The sequence below is a fragment of the Eleutherodactylus coqui genome, chromosome 7, assembly GCF_035609145.1.
Source record: "Eleutherodactylus coqui strain aEleCoq1 chromosome 7, aEleCoq1.hap1, whole genome shotgun sequence".
Classification (NCBI taxonomy): Eukaryota; Metazoa; Chordata; class Amphibia; order Anura; family Eleutherodactylidae; genus Eleutherodactylus; species Eleutherodactylus coqui.
Window position 1 is genome coordinate 207,614,212 of NC_089843.1, and position 22,791 is coordinate 207,637,002.

Below are 22,791 nucleotides of genomic sequence, written 5' to 3' on the forward strand. Positions count from 1 at the left end.
ACCTATCCAGCGCCATCTACTGGATGGCAGCATTCCTTCATATCAATATCAGACCCTTTATACAGGTCTTCATAACATTGATTGGGAACAGTAAACCAAGCCAGAAAACCATGCACAGACCAGCTTGCCATTAGACAGGGTGAAATCTGTAGTCAAGTCAGTGTCAAAGTCCACATGTATAGTCGGTGACACACAATCGTACTTCAGGCTGTTTTGCATCCGTAAAGCTAACTTCATACGGGAGAGCGCCATATGGGGCCACAAATCTGGAGATTTAGCTTTACAGAAGTTATCTAACTTACGGTTTGCTCTCTCAGCTTGTCATACAGGGACTCGAGCCTCTTATTCGCATCGTCCAATTTCCTTTTGGTTTGCTGGAAGAGAGAAGAGATGAAAGGATATACGTGGCAGGAATTACACCTATACATCAATATCAGAAGCCGGTCTAATGGGTTTAGAAATGATCACTTCTGCAACAGGAATGTTAAACAGTAAAGGTAGAAAATAGGAAAAGAAACCCCTATTATTACTGAAACCGGAAGGCTTTGTTCATATTTGTATTACATGCTCAATGGACTCCATTGACCGATAATGGGGTCCTATCAAAGTTTCTGACATACTGATGTTAAAGCAGGGTTTGCAGGATACACCAGGATTGGAGCAGACGTGCTGCTTTGACCATTGTAGTGGTCATTGCTTGTAATTGCAGGCTCCAGCCACTACACAGGTTGGAGCAGTGCTTCCACTCCAACCCTGATGTATCCCAGCAGGCGCTGCCTGGATAACACCTTTAACCCCTTCCCGCTTGAGGGGGCGTAAGTTTACGTCCTGGCAGCCTGGTACTTCCCGCAACAGGGCGTAAACTTACGTCCTGGAGATAGCGCGGGATCACATAAGATCCCGCGCTCTCTCGCAGCGGGAGCCGGCTGTCAGTCACAGCCGGCGTCCCGCTGCAACAGCAGGGGGGCATCGGAGATGTGCCCCCGCTGTTAACCCCTTCCCTGCCGCGATCTAAGTAGATCGCGGCAGGGAAAGAGTTCACAGAGGGAGCGCGGCTCCCTCTGTGTCTCCGGCCGGAACTCGCGATGTCATCGTGAGAGCCTGGCCTGTCACCATGGCAACAGGACGCCAGACACTGGCGTCCTGTATTGCCTGTGCCTATAATCGCTGTACAAGCGATAAGGCATGGCAGAGCAGTAGCTCTGCCATGCCTTATACCAGCGATCATCAGGGCAGTGGTTAAAGTCCCTCAGAGGGACACAAACAGTGTAAAAAAAACAAAGATTAAAAAAAGAATTTAAAAAAATGTAAAAAAAAGAGTTAAAAAAACAATTTTTTAATGCTTTTTCTCAGATTAGCATAAAAAAAAGGTAAAAAAAAAAATAAACCCCCACATATTTGGTATTGTCGCGTCCGTAACGACGCGTACAATAAGTTGCACATGCGTTTGACTGTGCACGGAAAAAAACGCAAAAAAAAACGCTAAAAAACTGAGGCAAAATGCTAATTTTTAGCATTTTGCCTCACTAAAAACGCAATAAAAGTGATCAAAAAAGCCGTATGTACCCCAAAATGGTACCAATAAAATCTACAGCTCGTCTCGCAAAAAATAAGCCCCCACAGAGCGCCGTACATCAAAAAATAAAAAAGTTACAGGACTTTGAATGCAGCAATTTAGAAAAAACAAAATTACCCAGAAAAAGGGTTTTTATTGCAGAAAAGTGGGAAAACCTAAAAAAAATGTAAGAATTTTGGTATCGTTGTAACCGTACCGGTCCGCAGAAAAAATGGAATGTCTCATTTATGCTGCATGAGTACCGCTGTAAAAAAAAAAAAAAAAAATCTATGGCAGAATTGATGCGTTTTCTCTCCCTGCTATCATTAAAAAAAAAAAAAAAAAAAGAAGTTTTACAATATAGTCTATGTACCCAAGAGTGGCACAGATAAAAACTACAGTTCGCCACGCAAAAAACAAGCCCTTATACGGCCGCATCAACGGAAAAATAAAAAGGTTATGGCTTTTGATAAACGGAGAAGAAAATCCGCCAAAAATTGTTGCGTCCTTCAGCCCAAAATAGGCCATGTCATGAAGGGGTTAAGAACAATAGAGAATGCTGCAATACTTTGGCTGTCAAAAGGGAGGAAACTGGTGGTAGAGGTGCCATGCAGCAGTGCGTTCTTCTGTAATACTGCACTGTACTATGTCATCTATGAAGGAATTAACTGGTAAATAAACTATAGAAAGATACATAAATGGGTGCAACTCACCGGATCGATGGCGGATGAGAGACATCTTTGGATTAGAGCCTCAAAAGTCGTTTTCAGGATGAGGTGCTCCTCAGGGATTGGGTTCTTGGTGATCTTCTCAGCAGGCAAACTGTGTATAGCCTGAAAACCGTAGAGAAACATTGAAATACATGAACATATGCTTGTTTAGCTTAATGAGACGCAACATAGTAGATGTCGATAACATTTATGGATTTCACTTTAAAGAATTTTCTGGTAATTCCACTAATAATAGATATTACTTTGCTGTAGGACCCATCCATAGGACTCAGCGTTGTACAATACTTGCATCTAGCCTAGGGTCTCTTAGGGGCAATATAGTGCATGTTCCATCTAAAACTTAAAAAAGTAGGACAACGGAAGGTAGAAAAGAGCTTTGACGGTGATCACAGCGCCGTGCCTCAATGCAATGGAAGCCTTAGGAGAAGAGGAAGTTCAGAATAACCTGCATGGTGTTGCCAATCGGTGCACCTGGGGCACCTTCTGTACTGGGCTTTGAGGAATCGAGGTGGACTCCTGCTTGTGGAATTGGCATGTGAGATGGCTGATATGGTACAGAAGTAGAAGGAGCTACGGGCAGTGGAGCCTGCTGCTGCTGGGAGCGCGGATCTACGACAGGGTTCATTATAGGAGCGGTGATTGGTGGAGGAGGAAGGCGGTTTTCAAGAACCTACGAAAGAAGAACGGAAGTCAACGGATAGGCAATTTAAATCTTATGGAGATCTCTAGTGATTGGCGGGATACAACGAGACGGATGGACGGTTTTCCATCACAAACCTTTTTCTTTGAAGTCCTGCTGAGCGCAGGGGGGTCATTCCATCCATTCTGAGGCCCTGGAAGAAAGTATGTGGGTCAGCCAATACTACTCACACCTCCAGCTCATTACAGCTCTAATTGGCACTAATTATTAGAGGATTATGGTTAGAAAATTAGGTTTTCTGGGAAATTGAATGCCACAAACGCCCGAAGTGTCCAGTGTTAGAAGACAGGGCAGGTTTACGGGTATTCGAATGTTACATTGTATCGCAGATCCTGGGACTGAGTAGTGGACACGGTGGGACAACGTCATGTGGATGTCCGCTTTATGTGTTTCTTCACTATTAATCTGACATGTAGGATATTGATGGTACAACTTACGGCCTGTTATGGGCTACTGTGATGCCCATGTGGCATCTTATGGGTCATGGGGTATAGGAATTTTACGATTGGTTTAGAGCAGGGGTCCCCAACTCCAGTCCTCAGGGACTACCAACAGGTCATGTATTCAGGATATCCTATGGTAAGAACACCTGTGGCAATGTGTGAGGTACTGACAATAATTGCATCACCTGTGCAACACTGAGGAGATCCTGAAAACATGACCTGTTGGCGGTCCCTGAGGACTGGAGTTGGGGAACACTGGTTTAGAGCATACCTAACTTTTCAGGTGTACATGAGGAATAAATGTTTCTGGCCATTATAGGAGTTACATCCTGCATTGCACAAGTTTTCACTCTGCAGGCTGTATCCGTAATTTTCAGTTTTCTATGGCAGTGGGTCTGTGCGAGTCATTTTCTCTACACTGCGCCTCTTCTTTCTATAGTCATGGCCCCTTCCTGTTCTCAGTGTTACCATCTCGGTTACCAGATAAAGGGCCCTTTCAGACGGGACCATTATTGTTCAAAGGAGCGATCAGCCGTGTTCACTCACTTCTTGTTCGACCGATGTATCTGCCTGTATAAATAGGCTGTGCGAGAGCGAACAAGTAAACTCCAACATCGTTCGCTCGTTCAAATGGTAAAATCCGCCCCTCTAAATGGACTATAAGATTTGACCCAGCAATAGGCAGGAAATGAAGAGGGAGACCCCTAGTGGCAATTCCTTTTGAAGAATTTTTCAACCCAAAAACATCATTTTAGGTAAATTAAGAAAATGGCGCTTTTGAATTCAAGAGTTCTACTGGATTTCTGTTACAAGAGAGCCGTGTGTCATGGCCGCAACAATCTCAACAACAGCTTTCACCTCAGATGGGAAACGGCTCAAAATCTGGGAGCACAAGCATTCCCCGACGGGCGCGAACACTTACTCCCTGTGCTGTAGTTCAAATCAGTGGTAGTTTTTAACCCCTTAGAGACTATCCCATTTGAGCCTTAAGGACCAAGGGATTTTCATCGTCACATTGCAAGAGACATTAGTCGTTGACATGGCCATAGGAGGGCTTGTTTTTAGTGGGAGGAGTCGTATTCCTTAACCCTTTCCAATCCACTGACATCTAAAGACATTCTGATTGAAGGCTGTAACAGCTCCGCTGTCGGAAGACATCCGGCAGGGTATTCTTACTGTAGATTACTGGCCACTCTGTTGTCAAGGGCCTCTCCAGCAGGTCCCATACTGCAGTACTGGCTCTAGCCAGCAGATGGCGCCATTGTATAATGGCAGGCAGAGAAAGCCCTCTAGGAAACCCTGAATCCAAAATTGCATTGCAGAGGTTATTTTTCTGTCAGCGGAGCTCTGTGAGGTCTTGCCTTTAGCAGGAAGAGTTGTAGTTTTTAATTGGTACCAGTTTGAGGTACAGGTGACTTTTGGATTGCTGTTGATTGCATTTTTTGGGGAGGCCAACAAAAGGAAAAAAAGCAATTCTGACATTTTTTAAAACTATTTTTATGGCATTCAAAATGCGAGCTAAATAAAATCATTTTCATTGTTTCAGTCGCTATGAACGCGGTAATATCTGTTTTTTTTTTTTTTTTTTTACTTTTTGGTGTTTCATCCATTTAAAACAGCAGTTTTTTTTTGGTTTCTTTAAATTTAAACACTTTATAAATTTTTTTGACACTATTTTTTAAGTCCCAGAAGGGGATGTGACTGTTCGATCGCTATAATAGTACACTGCATTACTTGTGTAGTGCATTCTACTATGCCTATGACAGCAGCCTATTAGACCCTGTAGGAGGTGAGGCCTAATAGGCTGAGTCACATGCCAACATGTAGGCCTCTGCAAACTTCTGGCTGCTAGGGAAACCCTTTGGTACTTTGCGATTGTGGGGTGCCAATTGGTGACAAAGCCCCTCTCCTACCATCTGCTTACATGCTTTAGTTGCTATTATTGCGGCATGTAAGAGATTAAACTGCCAGGGTCTGAGGTTTCTATATTCCTGGCGGTTAGAGCAGGAGCCTGGCTGTCAGTGGTCACCACCTTAAAGAAAATGTATGGGGAGGCTTAAAGCACAATAGTGAGGTCAGTAAAAGGGACTCTAACAGGTAAAAGGTGTAAGTAACTTCACTGTGTGGGTTGTGTGTACCGGTGGGCCGTCCCTTCCCCTCCCCTCCCCCGATCACTGGAACAAATAGGCCATTTTGACATAACCTAGAGTTTTCTAGTTAGTGTCCGGCACTGAGATCAGGTCTCTGTAATCAAACAGACACCAATAGCTGCCTCATTTAACTCAAATGAGTCATAATCTACAATCGGTGGTGGTCTCGGCCCGAAGATCCCCACCCATGAAACCTAAAAACAAGATGAGAGCATGCAAGGAAAAAAAAAAAAAAAGAGAGGCAGAAGGATTTTGCTTGGCCCATGCTTTTCTTTTAGTAGTCTTTGCCCATGCTAAAACATTGCTTCAGTATAGAAGAATATTACATGCCGGATTCCATCTATACGCTGCAGATATCAACAGCAGGCCAATTGTTTCTGCGGATTTTGCCCTTTACAATGTATCGGGTGACATCCTTGCCAAAATCCACATAACGCTTGTGCATGTACCCCGAAGGCTGTGTGCGTTTTTGCAACCCCTTTTTTATTCCTTCAGTGCAAGAAGCATCGGGGCTCGGTTCACATCTGCGTTACGGCTTCAGTTAGAATTCGGTTTCTCCGCTCAGTTGAAAATTCCCATTTACTTTCTGTTTTTTGTTTCATTAACAAAACGGAAACCTACCAGAATGGGAGCAAATGGATGCTTTCCATTTTTAAAAAACCCAATAAAATTAATGTGGTGGTGGGGGGGGGGAAACGGCGGAACGGATCAGTTTAATTCCATTTTAATTCTGTCTCTTAGCTCCAAAAAGGAGCTGAGAAACGGAATGATGACTGAGGACCCAACACCGGTGTGAACGGGCCCGAAACGTTTGGAAATAGTCTTATTTAAAAATATTCCAAAGTTTGTTTACAGCTAGAGATGAGCGAGTACCAAAATGCTCGGGTGCTCGTTATTCGAGTCGAGCTTTTCGTAACATTCAAGAGCTCTATTCGAGTAACGAACCCCATTGAAGTCAATGGGAGACCCGAGCATTTTAGTATTTGACCCGCCCGGTCAAATATTCATTCTCTCTCCCTCCCTCGAGTACCGAGCACCATGGAGTATGCTAATAGTCGAATGAGCATCAAGCTTGGACGAGCATGTTCTGTCAACTCTATTTACAGCCCATATATATGATATCTACACAAACATGCTGTCTTCATAACCTGCGGGCAGTAGGAGAGTGTCAGAAGGAAGGGTAAGGCCCAATGTCCACGGGCAGGTTTGATATGCGGTTGCCCAGACGATCCACAGATCAAGCCACCCATTGGGATGCATGGGCGTCCGCAAATGCATTAAAGCATGCAGATTCGATTGGCGGACCTTTTGATCCGGAAAACAAATCGCAGCATGCTCCATTGTGCTGTGGATCCCACACGGACGGCTTCCGTTGAAGTCAATGGAAGCCGTCCCATCCACGGCACACCAGCAGCTAACACTGCAGACGGGCCTTGGATCTGTGGGCAAGCAGGAGTTAAAAAAAAAAAAGTACTGCACATGCACGCCCGCACATATCCACAGCGCAGAAGAAAGAAGATCCGGATCGGGGCGCCGCAGACCCGGACAGGTAAATAATGGTCCTTGGCCGTGGGCGGGGTAGGATACCGCTACGGGCTCCCGCAGATGGAATCCAACCCGCCCATGGACATTCAGCCTAAGGCCAGGCTAAGACTGGCGTAATTTGCTGCCCACATCAAGCACACAATGACATTGCGTAGTTGCTCCGTGCTGCCCATCGCCATGCATTATCTTGGCATGTATGCACACATAACATATGCCATATGCGTGCGCATTTCGTGTGAGCAGCAACATGACCCACTATGGGAGATTGGCACAGCGAACATACACTATACCAACACGGTCACGGGAGCCCGGCCTAATACATGACTGTAGGAGGAGACTACACATAGGGTTTGTTTGTAGTCTGTAACCATGGAGATAGATGAGACTGCATGGGAGCTGTAGACAAAATGATCACATTTACTGTCTTAAAGGCAGCTTTTTCTGATGCACTGGAGCAATAAAAATGGTGGCGTAAAGGCAAAGAATTTCCATTATTACAATTTCAATTTTTTTCATTTAATTGATTCTTTATATTTCATCAGTTTCTACTGTTAAATTAATGAATAAAACATAAAGCCCAATGAAAGGGATAAAATGGGTGTAAATTATAACAACATTTCTAGATCTATTGATTTGTTGCACTCATGCTGCGGCACGCTGTTCACCTGGCGGGTAAGTTGTCATATCTGGAACAGTGGAATATTCTGCAGATAAGACGTAAAGATCACTTATTACGTAATAATGGAGGTCATATCATTTGTATCAAGAACACCCCACGCCGACCTCTCACTAACCCTCCCGTCAGCCCAGAGACGCTGCATCCTCAATGACTGGCAGGAACCGATGCAAAGCCAGCCATAGTAATGCCAACTTCTCCATCTGCACTGCCAGGTCACTCGGGGGCGTAAGCAGATCTCATGCCTTGGAATGGGATTTTGAATGTGGACGAAGCATTCATATCTATTACATCATATATGCTCTTAAGGTGTTACATTCTAGACCATGGTTCACTATTTAGCACCTTTTTTCCCCATTCTTTCTTTACTAAATCAATGGGTTCCTAATAGAGATGAGCGAACGTGCTTGGCCACGCCCCTTTTTCGCCCGAGTACCGCGATTTTCGAGTACTTCCGTACTCGGGCGAAAAAATTTGGGTGGCGCCGTGGGTGAGTGGGGGGTTGCAGCGGGGAGAGGGAGAGAGAGAGGGCTCCCCCCTGTTCCCCGCTGCTACCCCCCACTCACCCACGGCGCCCCCCGGCCACCCCGAGTACTTTTCACTCGAGTACTGAAGTACTCGAAAATGGCGGTACTCGATCGAGTAATTACTCGAAACGAGTACGTTCGCTCATCTCTAGTTCCTAACTATTATTCCAACCGTTGTTATTTGACCCTCCGCTCCTGGATAATCAAAGATGGCCACAGCAGCTTTTCCGACTACCTGCACACTGTGTATTAGTATGCATCATTACGCTAAAGCCCTTTTACACACAAAGATGATCGCTCAAAAGATGGCTTTTGAGCGATCATTTTGCGTAAACTACTAATTGGTACTAATGCCTATTAGTACCGATTAGTAGCGTATGAGGCGCTGGGAGCTGTATTCAGAGAACAGACCGCCCGCTGTTCTCGGAATACATTCACTTTGTTCTGCCACGGGGCTGACAGCTGAGATAATGTTATCAGCTCTCCCCGGTACAAAAGTCTGTCTTATCAGCTCTTCTGCCGAACAATAGATTTCACGCTGAACTGAAAATCATCATTGGGCAGAAAAATGAAATGGTATCTTCCAAGCTCTAGATGACTGCCTTTGTTCCGGGCAGACACACTGTGGAGAATCAATAAAGGTTGGCACAAGCCAGCCACCACTTGGCTACCATCATACTATGAAGCTTAGGGAACACACATGCATTTATGCTTTACTCTCCCAGTTCAACCAACTACAAGTTCTAGGCATCCCATGCTCCCACCACCCCATTTTCATGCTCAGACCTGTTCTCTGGGATGCAGGCAGCTCACTGGCAGCAGGCAGAGTACCTGTAGATCCAGGTAGAGGCATTGCATAAGGAGCAGAGGTAGCTGGCCCTCCTGGCCTGACATGCTGGAAGGACGGTCCAGGAGGAGGGAAAGAAGGAGATGTTGACGACACTGGAGGGTGCTGAGGCTGCACAGGATAGTGAGGTTGAGGAGCAGGATGGGGGTCGTAAGAAGAGCTATGGTAGGGAGAGGTAGGGGGAATGGAGGCTGACGGTTGAGGGTGATAGACAGCTGCTCCCTCAGAACCATAATACTGTTGAGAAGGTGGATAAGCTATACAAAAAAAATAAAAAAGGAACAAAAAACAAGTTAGTAACAGAATTGGTTTCACAATTTGAGAAAGCTGCAATAGAGATTATATAAAATTGTGACTTTTAAAAACTTTTTTTAGTTAAACCCTACGCCCGTATCTAAGCAGCATGTTACAGGTTACATTACATTGCAATAATCTACATAAGTTTAGTAATTTTGTAAATACACTGCACTGACCCCAAGTTACTGCTCTTATTGGGTCTCATGTCCATGGGTCCGCGCGGTTTGCCCATGCAGAATCCTGCAGCGGATTCCACCCGGCCCACAGGCATGGGGCCAGAAAATGCAATATACTCACCTGTCCGGACGCTGCAGAGCTCTCCTCTGTGCAGACCGGATCTTCTTTCTTCTGCACACGTGCTGCGCCAACTTTTTTTAAAAAAAAACTCCTGCCTTCCCGCGCTCAGACACAGTCACAGTTGCGTCGGATCTGGACGGCCTCCATGGATGCTGTGGGAGCCGTCCATGCGGGAAAACTTCACAAAAATGGAGCATTCTGCGGTTGTTTTCCCACGCGTGCGATGCGCGCGCTGGTGAAAATGACATCTGCAGGTATTTAACCCTTTCCAATCCAATTTATATCCTGGTTTTCCTAGGGGGCTTACTCTTTTTCTATTGTTATACAACGGCGCTATCTGCTGGCTAAAGCCAGTACTGCATGAGGTGACACGTTGGATAGGCTCCGACAGCAGAGAGGCTGGCAATATACAGTAAGAGAACCCCGACGGATGTCTTTCAACATCGGAGCTGTACAGCCTTAAATCATATTGTCTTTAGACGTCAGACAGTGGATTGGGAAGGGTTAATTACCTTCGGGTACCCAATGATTCCCTATGGGTGTGGATTGCATGCGCTGATTTTATGAATCCATTTCTGCCGTGGACATGAGGCTTTATAGTCCAGAGCCAGGGGTGACAAACTTGGTTCAAATCAATGAAATTGTAACAAAGTTTCTATATCTGCTACTTGTTTCATGTGAATGAGTGATAGAATAATCCTCCACAGCGCCACCTATTGGAATGCGGCTAATAGACTTTTTAATAGTCCTTGTAGCATGACTAGGGATGTAAGAGGGAAGATGGAACAATACCTTTGCAACCCCACCTATTAGAAGGCACAATGACTAGGAATTGTAAGCCAAAACAAGAAACCATACACAGACAGCTGTTTCGGGGGTTTTGCCCCTCAGTGTGCAGCAAGTTTCTGGCTTGGCTAGTGAGAGGCCTATAGATGTGGGTCAGGAAGGGTATTACCTCTCCATAAAGAAGAGAGAATAATACTTATGCAGTGCCACCTACTGGAAGGCAGCATTCCTGAAAGGCAATAGCCAAGCCAGAAACCTACTGCGCACTGATGAGGGGCAAAACCCCTGAAACAGCTGTCTGTGTATGGATTCTGGCTTTGGCTTATAACTCCCAGTAATTGTTACAAGACTTGTTTAAAAAGTCTAACATTGACTTGCAGGAATGCTGCCTTCCAACAGGTGGCACTGCAGAGGTATTGTTTCATCTTCCAATTTCCATATTTCCCAGAGGAGCGTGGATGGCCTTATAAATCTCCACACTCACCTTCCAGGTGCTCTCAACTAAGGAGAAACGATCCCCTTCCTGACCAGGGATGGAGAGTGGACTATTTTGCAGATAAGATGTAAAGATCACAAATCTGCCTGCAGTTTTCAATAGAAGCCAGCAGAATTGTGAATGCAGCTCTGGACTACAGTAAAGGGTATAACCTATGTCCAGCTATGTGAAGTTACTTTACTTTTTGTACAGATTACGCATTGTAGAAACCCATTGAAATCAACGGGTGTATGTAAATGAGTGCAATTACTTTTTTACGTGCCCTTTTATGCAGAAAAACGCAAGCCAACCACGTATTTCAGCCCATGAATACGCTGCATATTCACAGACCGAAATACGCATACACCCGTGTGAATGCACCCTTGTGGCCCATTTACTTGCAACGATTGTCACTCAAAATTCGTTCATACGAATGAAAGGACGCGGTAGTGGCTACATCTAAATGCGACGCCTTTGTGCACTTTCCGTTTGTCGCTTATTTTGAGCGATTCTCAGCGATGATCTACCCGTCTAAACATTCTGCACGAGCGCGAACTAGTAGTGATGTCACTCCTTTGTGCACTCATTTAAAGGGGTTGTCCCGCGAAAGCAAGTGGGGGTATACACTTCTGTATGGCCATATTAATGCACTTTGTAATGTACATTGTGCATTAATTATGAGCCATACAGAAGTTATTCACTTACCTGCTCAGTTGCTGGCGTCCCCGTCTCCATGGTTGCCGTCTAATTTTCGCCGTCTAATGGCCAAATTAGACGCGCTTGCGCAGTCCGGGCCTTCTTCTCTTCTCAATGGGGCTCCGTGTAGCTCCGCCCCGTCACGTGCCGATTCCAGCCAATCAGGAGGCTGGAATCGGCAATGGACCGCACAGAAGAGCTGCGGTCCACGGAGAGAGAAGATACCGGCGGCCATCTTCAACCGGTAAGTAAGAAGTCACCGGAGCGCGGGGATTCAGGTAAGCGCTGTGCGGTGTTCTTTTTTAACCCCTGCATCGGGGTTGTCTCGCGCCGAACCGGGGGGGGGGGGGGGGGGGGTTGAAAAAAAGAAAAAAACCCGTTTCGGCGCGGGACAACCCCTTTAATTGAGAATCGTTCGTGTAAATGGGCCTTTACTATAAGACGGTGTTAATATGCGAGCCCCACCCTCTCAAAAGATGCAAACCGCCTGCCGACAGATGCTTCCCTGCTGACGAACAATACTACTAGGCTCCTGAAACTTAGTACAACTCTATACTAATTTTGACCTGTGCTTTAAGTGAAACCCCCCACAGATGTGCGCACTCTCCTAAGTACATACGTACGCACTGAACTCCTCCGACTACATTGTAATGTGTACAGATACATACTTTGTGGGTACGACTGTAGAGGACTCCTGTTATAAGGGTTGGCATTGGAATCCGGTGTAGGAGCAGCAGCCCCCGCAGAGGCTGGGTACAGGTTACTGGGGATGTTGAAGCCCGGTGGTGGCGGGGCACTTTCTCTCTAAAATATAAAAGACAATCAATCGACATGTTACTAAAAGTTATTAAAGGACCGTACCGGGGTAATTAGCTACCATTGCCACTCTAAGCACGTGCTCAGACGGAACAGGTCAACATAATTAAGAAGTCTACGTTAAAAGAATAGTCGTGTACCAAATATGCCAAAAGACTTCCAACAACGTCTCAGGGAGCGAAGAGAGTGTCCTTCTCAACACCCGAGCTTCTTTCGACCAACTATAAACTAAGCAGCAACTACTCCGAACCCCTTTATATAGATATCTAGTCAGACATGCATTATATACACACTTCCCATCTTCCAGGCCTTGCATATCACATGACCTCCTGTTATATTACGCTCTCAGGGCCTCATATCCATATTATATTTCCATCTGATATCATCCACAATATCTCATGCGACACCCCCAGTTTTACTAAGAGGGGACCCACATTATCGCATGGCACATTTCCGAGGTATTAGAATCCTCTTTATTGGTCTCTGCGGCAGTAAGTGATAGAGTTATACATTATACACCAAGGCTACAAGGAATGGGTCGAGTGTCATCAGCGAACTTTATTCGATGCTCATGTGTTTACGCTGATTTTTGGCACATGATTTGGGAGTGCCCAGCCATTCTGGATTTTTGGAGGGGAGGTCGCGAGTCTCCTCTCTGAGATCTTGGGGGTTCCCATACTTCTATGTCCTAAAATTCATCTATTTGGAGTACCTGATGAAGAGATCTGGCAAGACCACACAAGAATATTCCTGAGGGAAACTCTGTTCTTAGCCAGGAAGACTAATCGCTCTGATAGATGGATGGCAAGAACCCCTCTTTACCCATGTGGAGATTCGTTAACTCGGTTGGGCAATTTTAATATCAAACTACTAAAGACGACCTGTCTGTCCGTCCAGCGTGAGCAAATGGGTTTGTGAGTGACTTAAATGCTCTGCCCCTAATCACATGACGTGACGTCAAAAGTCATTTATCCCTAGTGAGGGAGTTACATGCTCCCCTCCTGATCACATGACTGCGACATCATTACAGGTCCTGCACGGACATGGCTGCTGTCTGGCTAGGTGTTAATTAGCAACTGAGGCCGCAGGGGGTTTGTAGTCCACCTGTAAGCTGCACAAGAATGTAGGACCTTTGATTAGGTCAACATCATGTGATCAGGGGTGGAGCATGTAGGTCATGCACTCAGGATGAGCTTCACAGTCATGTGACCAGGGCCGGAGCATGACAGTGATGTCATCACCGGTCCTTCATCTCCACTGCTGTGCTGCTTCTGATCCCTGTTGTATGGGATGAACGATGTATGTAGCAGTGCTGTGTGTGTGACGTGCGTGTAGCAGTGCTGTGTGTGTGACGTGACGTGCATGTAGCAGTGCTGTGTGTGTGACGTGACGTGCATGTAGCAGTGCTGTGTGTGTGACGTGCATGTAGCAGTGCTGTGTGTGTGACGTGCATGTAGCAGTGCTGTGTGTGTGACGTGCATGTAGCAGGGCTGTGTCTGTGACGTGCATGTAGCAGGGCTGTGTGTGATGTGACGTGCATGTAGCAGTGCTGTGTGTGTGATGTGACGTGCATGTAGCAGTGCTGTGTGTGTGATGTGACGTGCATGTAGCAGTGCTGTGTGTGTGACGTGCATGTAGTAGTGCTGTGTGTGTGACGTGCATGTAGTAGTGCTGTGTGTGCGACGTGCATGTAGCAGTGCTGTGTGTGCGACGTGCATGTAGCAGTGCTGTGTGTGCGACGTGCATGTAGCAGTGCTGTGTGTGCGACGTGCATGTAGCAGTGCTGTGTGTGCGACGTGCATGTAGCAGTGCTGTGTGTGCGACGTGCATGTAGCAGTGCTGTGTGGCGTATTGCTCCACCAGAAACACTGCTACTATCATTTCCTAATAGTTACTAGTATAGTTTATAAAGGACATCAGTGTCCTGATAAATTCGATAAGGTTTGGGGTCTGTGGTGCAATTCGCCCCTCACCCTCTATCCTCCATGCTTACCCTCTTCATCTATATCAGTACCGCAGAGGGGTAACCCAAGTTGGTCTACTTTTAAGAACTTTTTATACTTTTCATGTTATTCCCGATTGCTCAGTTATGATTATTATTGAAGAGGCTTTGTCCTTTTTTCCTTGTCTTGCTTCTCTTGCACAACACCTTTTTTCTGTTTTATTTGCATGTTTAATGCTTATACTTCAATAAATGCTCATAATCCCAAAAAAATATATTTTTTTAAGTATTTTCGAATACTGAATATGGCGCAATATGTCATAAGCTGTGCAAGATCAGAACATGCCCAGTGGAACTGCAAAGGAAAATAAGAGCAAACCTTCTATGTAGTGTAATGTTGTACCTGCGTGTCAAAGGAACTGGAGGCAGCAGGAGGTACAAAGCTGGTAAGGGCAGTAGGGTTTTTGTTACTCCAGGAAGTGACAGTAGGGGCAATTCTAGCCTGAAGTGAACAAAGAAATAAAAAAAATCACTAGAAAAACTAAGAGATGAGAACTAAATTGTGTCTTGGTCAAAGGGGGGGCATTTTCCTTTTGGTCCTACAGAGAAAAATGTCGCTGATTAGATACTATCTGGTAAAATTTAATAGACGTATAAGGCATGTGAGGAGAGAGGCCGGCCGTAATACGAGTGCTGTACATGGCGCCGAGGATACTGTAGGCGTCGGGATGGGAAAGGAGATGGAGCCCAACAAAATAACCACAAAGACAACTTCACACAAACTTTCTGTATCACCATATTGGATAAATCAAACCTGTGAACTAGAATTCGCTCAGATCCCATCACTATTACCTGTGAAGAAAAACGTGTGATGGCGCAAAAGTACAAAAAGACAAGCTAAAACTATCGTCACCCGCGTAGGCTGATGGTACGTTCCTACATAACTGATCTACTCACGTATGGAATTAAACTTTCTAATGAACTTTGGATTTCAGTTTCACCCCACTTTCAAACTTTCCGTTACCAGTCTAGGTCAATTCTCCATCAGCAGCACACCCCGTACCGCCGGCCGCACTTTACTGAAGGCCCTCTCAGCGAAAGCGAATGATAATTGTTCAGCCGACGACCGAATGACAATCATTGTCTTTTCTTTCGTCGTTCGTTTTATGAAAGACCAAAAACCATCGTTCGCTCATTCACTTCCAGTTCAGTTTGAACAGCTGAACAATTTCTCATGTAAACGAGCCAATGTTGTATCTACCTGTATGAACAGGCTGCCCGAGCGAACGCGGACGTCATTCACCCGTGTAAACGATATATAGCTTTCAGTGTAAACGGGCTCTTAGGCCGGCTTCACACGGACGCGTAGACTAGAACCCACTGATGTCACTGGGTTTGCTCCCATTTCTGTGTTTTGGTGCATGCGTTTGGGTTGTGCAAAAAACGATAGAACATCTATCTGCATATTTGCACTCCAAAAGCCGCCATAGAAGTCAATGGGGGTGTGCAACCGTGTGCGTGATATGCTGCGTAATTCAGCTGGAACTCATTAGATGAATTAGCCATTTCAATTGGTTCGCTTGTGGCCAGCATTTAAAGAAACGTGCCCTGTGGGCAGAAAAAGTACAGTAAAATACGCCAACACGTGCGCAGGTTGCGTAAGGCATGTGCACTTACACTCCCATGAAGCTGGCCTTAGGCTGCCTGCACACGGACGGATTTGCAGTGCGGAATCTGGAGCGGGCGTTCACCTCCGGAATCCGCAGCAAATACCTACCACAGCATGCTATGGAAAAATCAATGGCGATTTTCGCTCGCGGGGAAAGAAAAATGGAAGCTGTCCGAACCGCGGCCGTTCTGCAATCATCATTGCGGAAAGGTCGTGGCATCCGCGTCATCGCCTAGCGACGACGTGGCATTATCTGTACTGCGCATGTGCACGGGCCGACACAGCCGCAGTACAGAATTAAGAATCCGGACAGGTATGTGGAGACGCCGGCCGGTCACAGGGTTGGATCCCGCATGCGGAACCTGACCCGACCGTGTGCAGCGGCCTTACACTGTAGAACATTATCAGCACAGGAGAGGGAGTTGTGGGGGTTAGCTCAGACACTTGCCCAAGGTGGATACAGTTATAGCTATGGCATGTATATAAAGGCCAGGACGGGTGTCCAGTCTCTGGATGGAAAGGAAGTTTCCATTCACTGATGGCAAGCAGATAAACTTTTACTGATGACGAAAGTTTAAGATTACTTCAGCTGCATTTTACTCCAAGCTCATCGAGTAGTGAAGAAACATCCATGTTCATTTAACACCAGAGAGCAAGTACAAGTGTTCTTACCTGTGGGTAGTACTGGTTGTCTGGCGTGGGCTTCATGTGTGTTGGCATGCGCTGTGGAACCATGGGGGTTCCACGGGGTGCTACAGTGCCAGTTGGGCCGGTCTCTCCTTGCGCTCGAGACAATCGCTCCCGCAACTGCACAACGTTCAGCTGGTCAAGGGAAGAATACAGAACCGCTATATACCAGAGTGATTGTAATAGTTCAGTAATGCAAGGATAGGGGGTTTAAACCTGCCCTCCCAGCCAGAGAGTCGTGGTGCGGCCGTACTTATAGTCACGGCTCAGTGACGGTCCACCTACCTGGTTGGTGTCGTTAGGCAAAAATGCCATGGCGGCTGCAAGACTTCCTTGAGCTGCCAGTAAGATGGCGTACTGACTCATCTTATCCGCCAGGAGGACGCCAACATCCTGTGTGTCCGCGGCTTGTGTGACCTGCACGGCTTTACGGAGGATCACCACTTTCTCGATAAGATCCTAAACATTCAATGTATACAAAAGGAAAGGAGAACGTAAAGTGGAAAATAGGAGCGGGGGAAGGCCCAGACCCACGCCTCCCCCCCATCAGACAGACCACCAATCTTATCCAACTCCCAAAAACTCCATTAAAGTTCCCTGAGAGTTCATTTCACAACACAGCAGCCCCGGACAATGAACAGAAGGGAGGAGAGATTTTAATTTTAAGCCCTAGTGGGACCATAAAGCATACCAGTCTCACATGAAAAAAATTTTATTAGCGGCTTTAACCCGTTTAGGACCAGGCACTGTAAATATATGGCGCCTGGTCCCGGGCTTAAAGCCCAGCTTGAGACTCGTGTGGCGCAGAGTGTAAGCTCTCGCCTACAACCTGGTTGCAAGTTCGATCCCCGAATGATTCAGGTAGACGGCTCAAGGTTGACTCAGCCTTCCATCCTTCTGAGGTCGGTAAAATGAGAACCCAGCTTGGTGGGAGGTAATAAGTAATAATTAACTGAAAGCGCTGCGGAATAAGTTGGCGCTATACAAATACCAAGCTTTATTTTATTTATGTAAATTTACGGCAGGGATTTAAGCCTCCTGCTCTGCAATCAATCAGAGACAGGACTGGTTGTTAGTAACAGCTGAAAACCCAGAGGAGAAGGCAAGAGGGGTTTTTCAACCCTTTCTGCCTTTTCCTTCCACAAGTACACAGCGCTCAATGAACACTGTGTACTAGAAAGTGAAAGTATAACTTCCACTACAGGAGCCTGGGGGTCATGTGACCACCGGGATTCCCTGCTACAGCAGAACTGCAGGGTCCCAGCAGGCCTTGACTAATGTCACTACAGGGGTTGTTTTCTCCTGTAACTGGGGCTCCTATGGATGCCCCAGCTACAGGGGGAAAGTGTCAAAAAAAAAATATGAATGTCTCCCAGAGACATTCTTGTATGACGTCATGGGGGACATAGATAGTTAAAAACACAATTACATACATGAGTAAAACAACATTGCGGAATAAAACAACAACAATATAGACATAAGAAAGAAAATAACCCAAAGCCGTCGCCGTATGCACCCTGTAAACCAAAACCATACATACTATATATCAAAACGTCCAAAACAAATAGAGAAACCCAGTCCCATACTTTATTTTAGCATAAATATACTAATTTAAAAAAAAAAACTAGAAATGTTAAAAAAGAAATCATTTTTTAGCTTTTTACACCCAATAAAACTAAAAACAAGGGGGAAAAAAGTCAATGAAAAAGTAAAAAAAAATAAATAAATAAATAAATTAAAAAAAAAAAATCGCCCTATATGTCAAGGAAAAAAATACAGCAAAAATATTTTTGTTAGCTAAAGGAAAAGAAATAGGGCAGTAAAACCACCACATGGGTAAAATCCCTAAAAAAGTGCCTGGTCCTTAAGGGGTTCAAAGAATAAAGCGCATTAAGGTGCGGCTCACCTGGAGTGACAGGGGGCTGACTCCATCCTGAGCTTTGGTCCAGCAGGCCACCAGCTTCTCGACATTCCCCGCACAGATGTAGCATAGACAGGCTTGTGCCTGGAGAGATGGATCGCCCTCCTTTTCAAGTCTGGAGCCCAACAGATCTGTAATCATAGGGTTAAATCCTGGTCAGTGGCATTTACCTAAACTATTGATTATTAACTTGATTCGCCCCTACGAGGTGGAATAAAGTCATACTCCACTCCAATTCCATAAACTAATCATGTCTTCATATACGGCCGGTTTCACATCTGCGTCAGAACATCCCCTTTCCTAAAAAATGGTAGCAAAAATAAGCTCCTTCCACCCTGCATGTAGCGCTTGCTGGCTATCCTCAAGCTTTCTGGACCTCAGCAAATAGGTTCTACCTTAAAAGGGTTTTCCGTGGAAAATACTATTCGGACGCCGGCGTTTGTAACTGCAGGCATGACTCACCTTGAAATCAACGCGAGCCGTGCCTGCAGTTACAAGCGCCGGCCACTACAGAGAAGTCGGCGCAGAGACTTCCACTGCTTCAGCTCCGGCCTCTGTGTATTTGTGGCGCTGACAGCATGCGCCCGCTCAGCTGATTGGTCAAGGTCCCGAGTGGCGGACCCCAGCCGATCAACTATTGATGACCTGTCCTGAGGAGAGGTCATCAACAGTATTTTTCATAGAAAACCCCTTTAAAGGGGTTTTACCAGAATGACAAGTTATACCCTAATCCACAGCATAGAGGATGACTTGCTGAGTAGTGGGGGGGGGGTCTCACTGAGGATCTCGAGAACGGGACTCCTGTTTCCACTGCGGGGGCTGCTTCTTCCCCAGCACTCATGTCCCTCTGAATGGAGCGCGGGCCGGTAGAGGATAACTTGCTGTTCTAGTAAACCCTGTCCGGTTTGTACAATAGACATGTGATGTAAACAGTGGCATCACTAAGAGCGAACCATCGCTTCTGGATGTTACATTTCTGCTTTGCACTGTAGGAGATAAGAAGTTATTTAATGTTTGTTTTTCACAACTTTTTAAAAAAATATTCCCCAAAAACAGAAAACATTCCTACCGCACAGCGATGCAAACTCTTCGGGCCGGGCATAGGTGAGTATTGCAGCGAGAGCCTCCCTCCAGTTCTTCAGGTCACACGATTCAACGATATCACTCCAGTTCTTGGTGACGACCGCCGTGATCAACTACAGAAACAGACATTGCATCCGATCAGTAGCCGAACTAATGAAGTGACAGAAGCAAGAACTGCCAAGAGCATCGTGTCTGCAAAACACCGAAATGTCAATGGCCGCTACATGGGATTTGCTCTACTTCACTCATCCAAATCGGTCTCAACAGGAAGTTGTTCCACAAGTCAGATGGCAAGATATATGGTCCATTATAAAAACAAAACTGCATAAACCCCACTGTACCGTGACCAGACTGTAAATGTGCAGTGACGGTCTTGTACTCTAATGCAGCACCTAATCTACACCCAGCGGGTTACACTACCTGCAATAAATGGCAACAAGACTCCAAAATTATTACTGTGATCCTCCCAAAATAAGACAGGGTCTTATATTAAGATGTGCTAGGGCTTATTTTACTTACCCAGCAGGCTCGGTTGAGGTCCTTCCTGCTCTCTAGAGCCCTGACAAAGTTCCGCAGTCTAAAGCGATGGCTGTGATTGGTTCATCGAGTGCCGCGGCTCAGCCAATCGCATGGAGGGGGGATTTATTAAATTAACTTAGCAGCGGCTCAGCCAGTTCATAAATCCCACCTTCTCAAATCGATGCCTGTAATTGGTTCTTCAAGCGCTGCTCAGCCAATCGATGCAGCGCTCGAAGAACCAATCACAGCCATCGCTTTGTGGAGGCGGGATTTGTGTATCAGTAGTAAGTGGTGCTGTGTGAGCGGCCGAGGACTGCGGGAACCACGCCAGGGCTCTGGAGAGCAGCAGAACGGACCTGGACCAAGCCTGCTGGGTAATGTATCCCTATTGACTAGAGATGAGAGTGTATACTCGCTAAAGGCAATTGCTCGAGCGAGCATTGCCTTTAGCGAGTACCTGCCCGCTCGAGACAAAAGGTTCGGGTGCCGGCGGGCGGGGAGCAGAGGGGGAGAGCGGGGCGGAGTGGAGGGGAGATCTCTCTCTTCCTCTCTCCCCCCCCCCCCCCCCCCGCTCCCTTCTGCTGACTGCCGCTACTCACCGCTCCCCCGCGCCGCCACCAAAACCTTTTGTCTTGAGTGGGCAGGTATTCGCTAAGGGCAATGCTCGCTCTAGCAATTGCCTTTACCAAGTATACTCGCTGATCTCTACTATTGACTTTTTTTTTACTGAAATGTAACTAGGGTTTATTTTCAGGATAGGGCTTATATTTAAAGCCTCCTCTAAATACAAAAAAACATTTGCGATATATGTGATGTATAGGTATGAAAAAAGGTTCATTATGATATTCACAATATAGCTGAGAAGGCGCACTGTACGTATGCCCAGTGTATTTTTGGAACATGTCTGGTAGCAATATATTCAGGATACTTTTCTTTGGAAGGTGCTAAATAGCAAGTAATATAATATATAGTTGATTAGACAGAGACAAATACACATTTTATATATCCTTTTTAAGAGTAGAGGCCAACGGGCGCTTTGGTGATTAGATGAGGGCCAGAGATACTACAGAGGGCTCCACAATCCTCACTTGACTGAAAAGAGGATGGTTCAAAGTTTTCTATAACATACCAGTTAGGCCGGGCTCACACGACTGTCGGTACAGCGTATCCCACGTCTTGCCCACGTAATACCCCGTACCGATCCTGGACAAGCGTCCGTGTTGCCGCTCACAATAACTGCACAAGGCGTATGCAAGAAAAATCACAGCTTGTTTTATCTTGGTGCCTATTACGTGCGCAGAAAACGCCAAGACAGTACATGGCGATGGGCGTGACGTACGGGCGTGTGAGCTTGCCTAGAAGTTCCATTTCCTGCCACACCGCAAGAGCCGCTTCTTGTTGTTTACGGTTTATAGGAAAATTATGTTTGACGAGCGACACATAGTGCCAATGTATGCGCCCCCCCCCACGCACCTCCGGGACCATAAAACTGTAAACCAAACACCGGGACACAGCTCATGTGGGGGTCTCAGCACCTGCACCACACCAATCAAAACACCTGACATGTCATGATCAGAAAACTGTAGACGACATAGCAGCAAGTTCAGTTTTCCGCCCCATCACAGCTCTGGGGAGGGCATAAAAAAAATCTTTGATCCTTCCTATTTTCAGTGATGTGTGGATTGTGTACCTGTCTTTTGTAGTTCGTATGTATATATATATATATATATATATATATATATATATATATATATATATATATATATATATATATACACATACATATATTTACTGGTCTTTATCTGGTGTTCACACGGAAAATCTTATGAAGTCGTGGGTACTTTAGAGATACTGAGGAAAAACATATGTTCACCATTTTGCATAGTTCTCTGCGTTACCCAGGAAACACCACGGGGAGGTAACCATGTGACGTTTCCTTAATATAAAATGACATCAGGAAGTGAGAGAATTAGATTACATACGTAAAATTTGGACACTAATTCTTTTGCGCTTAGAATTGAATAATGGAGTTGGGACCCATTAACTTTTCATATTTATGACATAATCAATGCTTGTGCCAAATTTCATGTTTCTATGACACTGGAAAGTGAAAAAAATACATTCCGTACGTAAAATTTCGACGCCAATTCTTTTGCGCATAGAATTTAATAATCGAGTTGGGATCCATTAGCTTTTCCTATATATGACATAATCAATGCTCTTGCCAAATTTCCTGTTTCTATGACACCGGAAAGGGAAGAAATTACCTTCCTCACGTAAAATTTCGACGCCAATTCTTTTGCGCATAGAATTGAATAATTGAGTTGGGACCCATTAGCTTTTCCAATTAATGACATAATCAATGCTCCTGCCAAATTTCGAGTTTCTATGACACCGGGAAGTGAGAGAATTAGATTCCGTACGTAAAA

The 22,791-nt window shown here is 45.6% G+C and overlaps 1 protein-coding gene across 12 annotated transcripts in view; it reads right to left on the reverse strand.

Moving 5' to 3' along the window:
* SEC31A (SEC31 homolog A, COPII coat complex component) overlaps positions 1-22,791 on the reverse strand; it is a 55,993-nt gene that overhangs the window by 862 nt on the left and 32,340 nt on the right. For 2 of the 12 annotated variants that reach the window (XM_066574263.1, XM_066574272.1), the window contains 12 exons: positions 19,830-19,956; positions 18,746-18,891; positions 17,125-17,298; positions 16,825-16,974; positions 14,887-14,985; positions 12,394-12,529; positions 9,114-9,431; positions 7,790-7,828; positions 3,064-3,119; positions 2,732-2,956; positions 2,269-2,388; positions 303-374 (listed from right to left, as the gene is read on the reverse strand). In XM_066574263.1, the coding sequence (XP_066430360.1) occupies positions 303-374; positions 2,269-2,388; positions 2,732-2,956; positions 3,064-3,119; positions 7,790-7,828; positions 9,114-9,431; positions 12,394-12,529; positions 14,887-14,985; positions 16,825-16,974; positions 17,125-17,298; positions 18,746-18,891; positions 19,830-19,956 (1,662 nt within the window). The remainder of the gene's footprint in view (positions 1-302; positions 375-2,268; positions 2,389-2,731; positions 2,957-3,063; positions 3,120-7,789; positions 7,829-9,113; positions 9,432-12,393; positions 12,530-14,886; positions 14,986-16,824; positions 16,975-17,124; positions 17,299-18,745; positions 18,892-19,829; positions 19,957-22,791) is intronic. The other 10 variants (XM_066574262.1, XM_066574267.1, XM_066574269.1 and 7 more) reach the window with 10 other exon arrangements.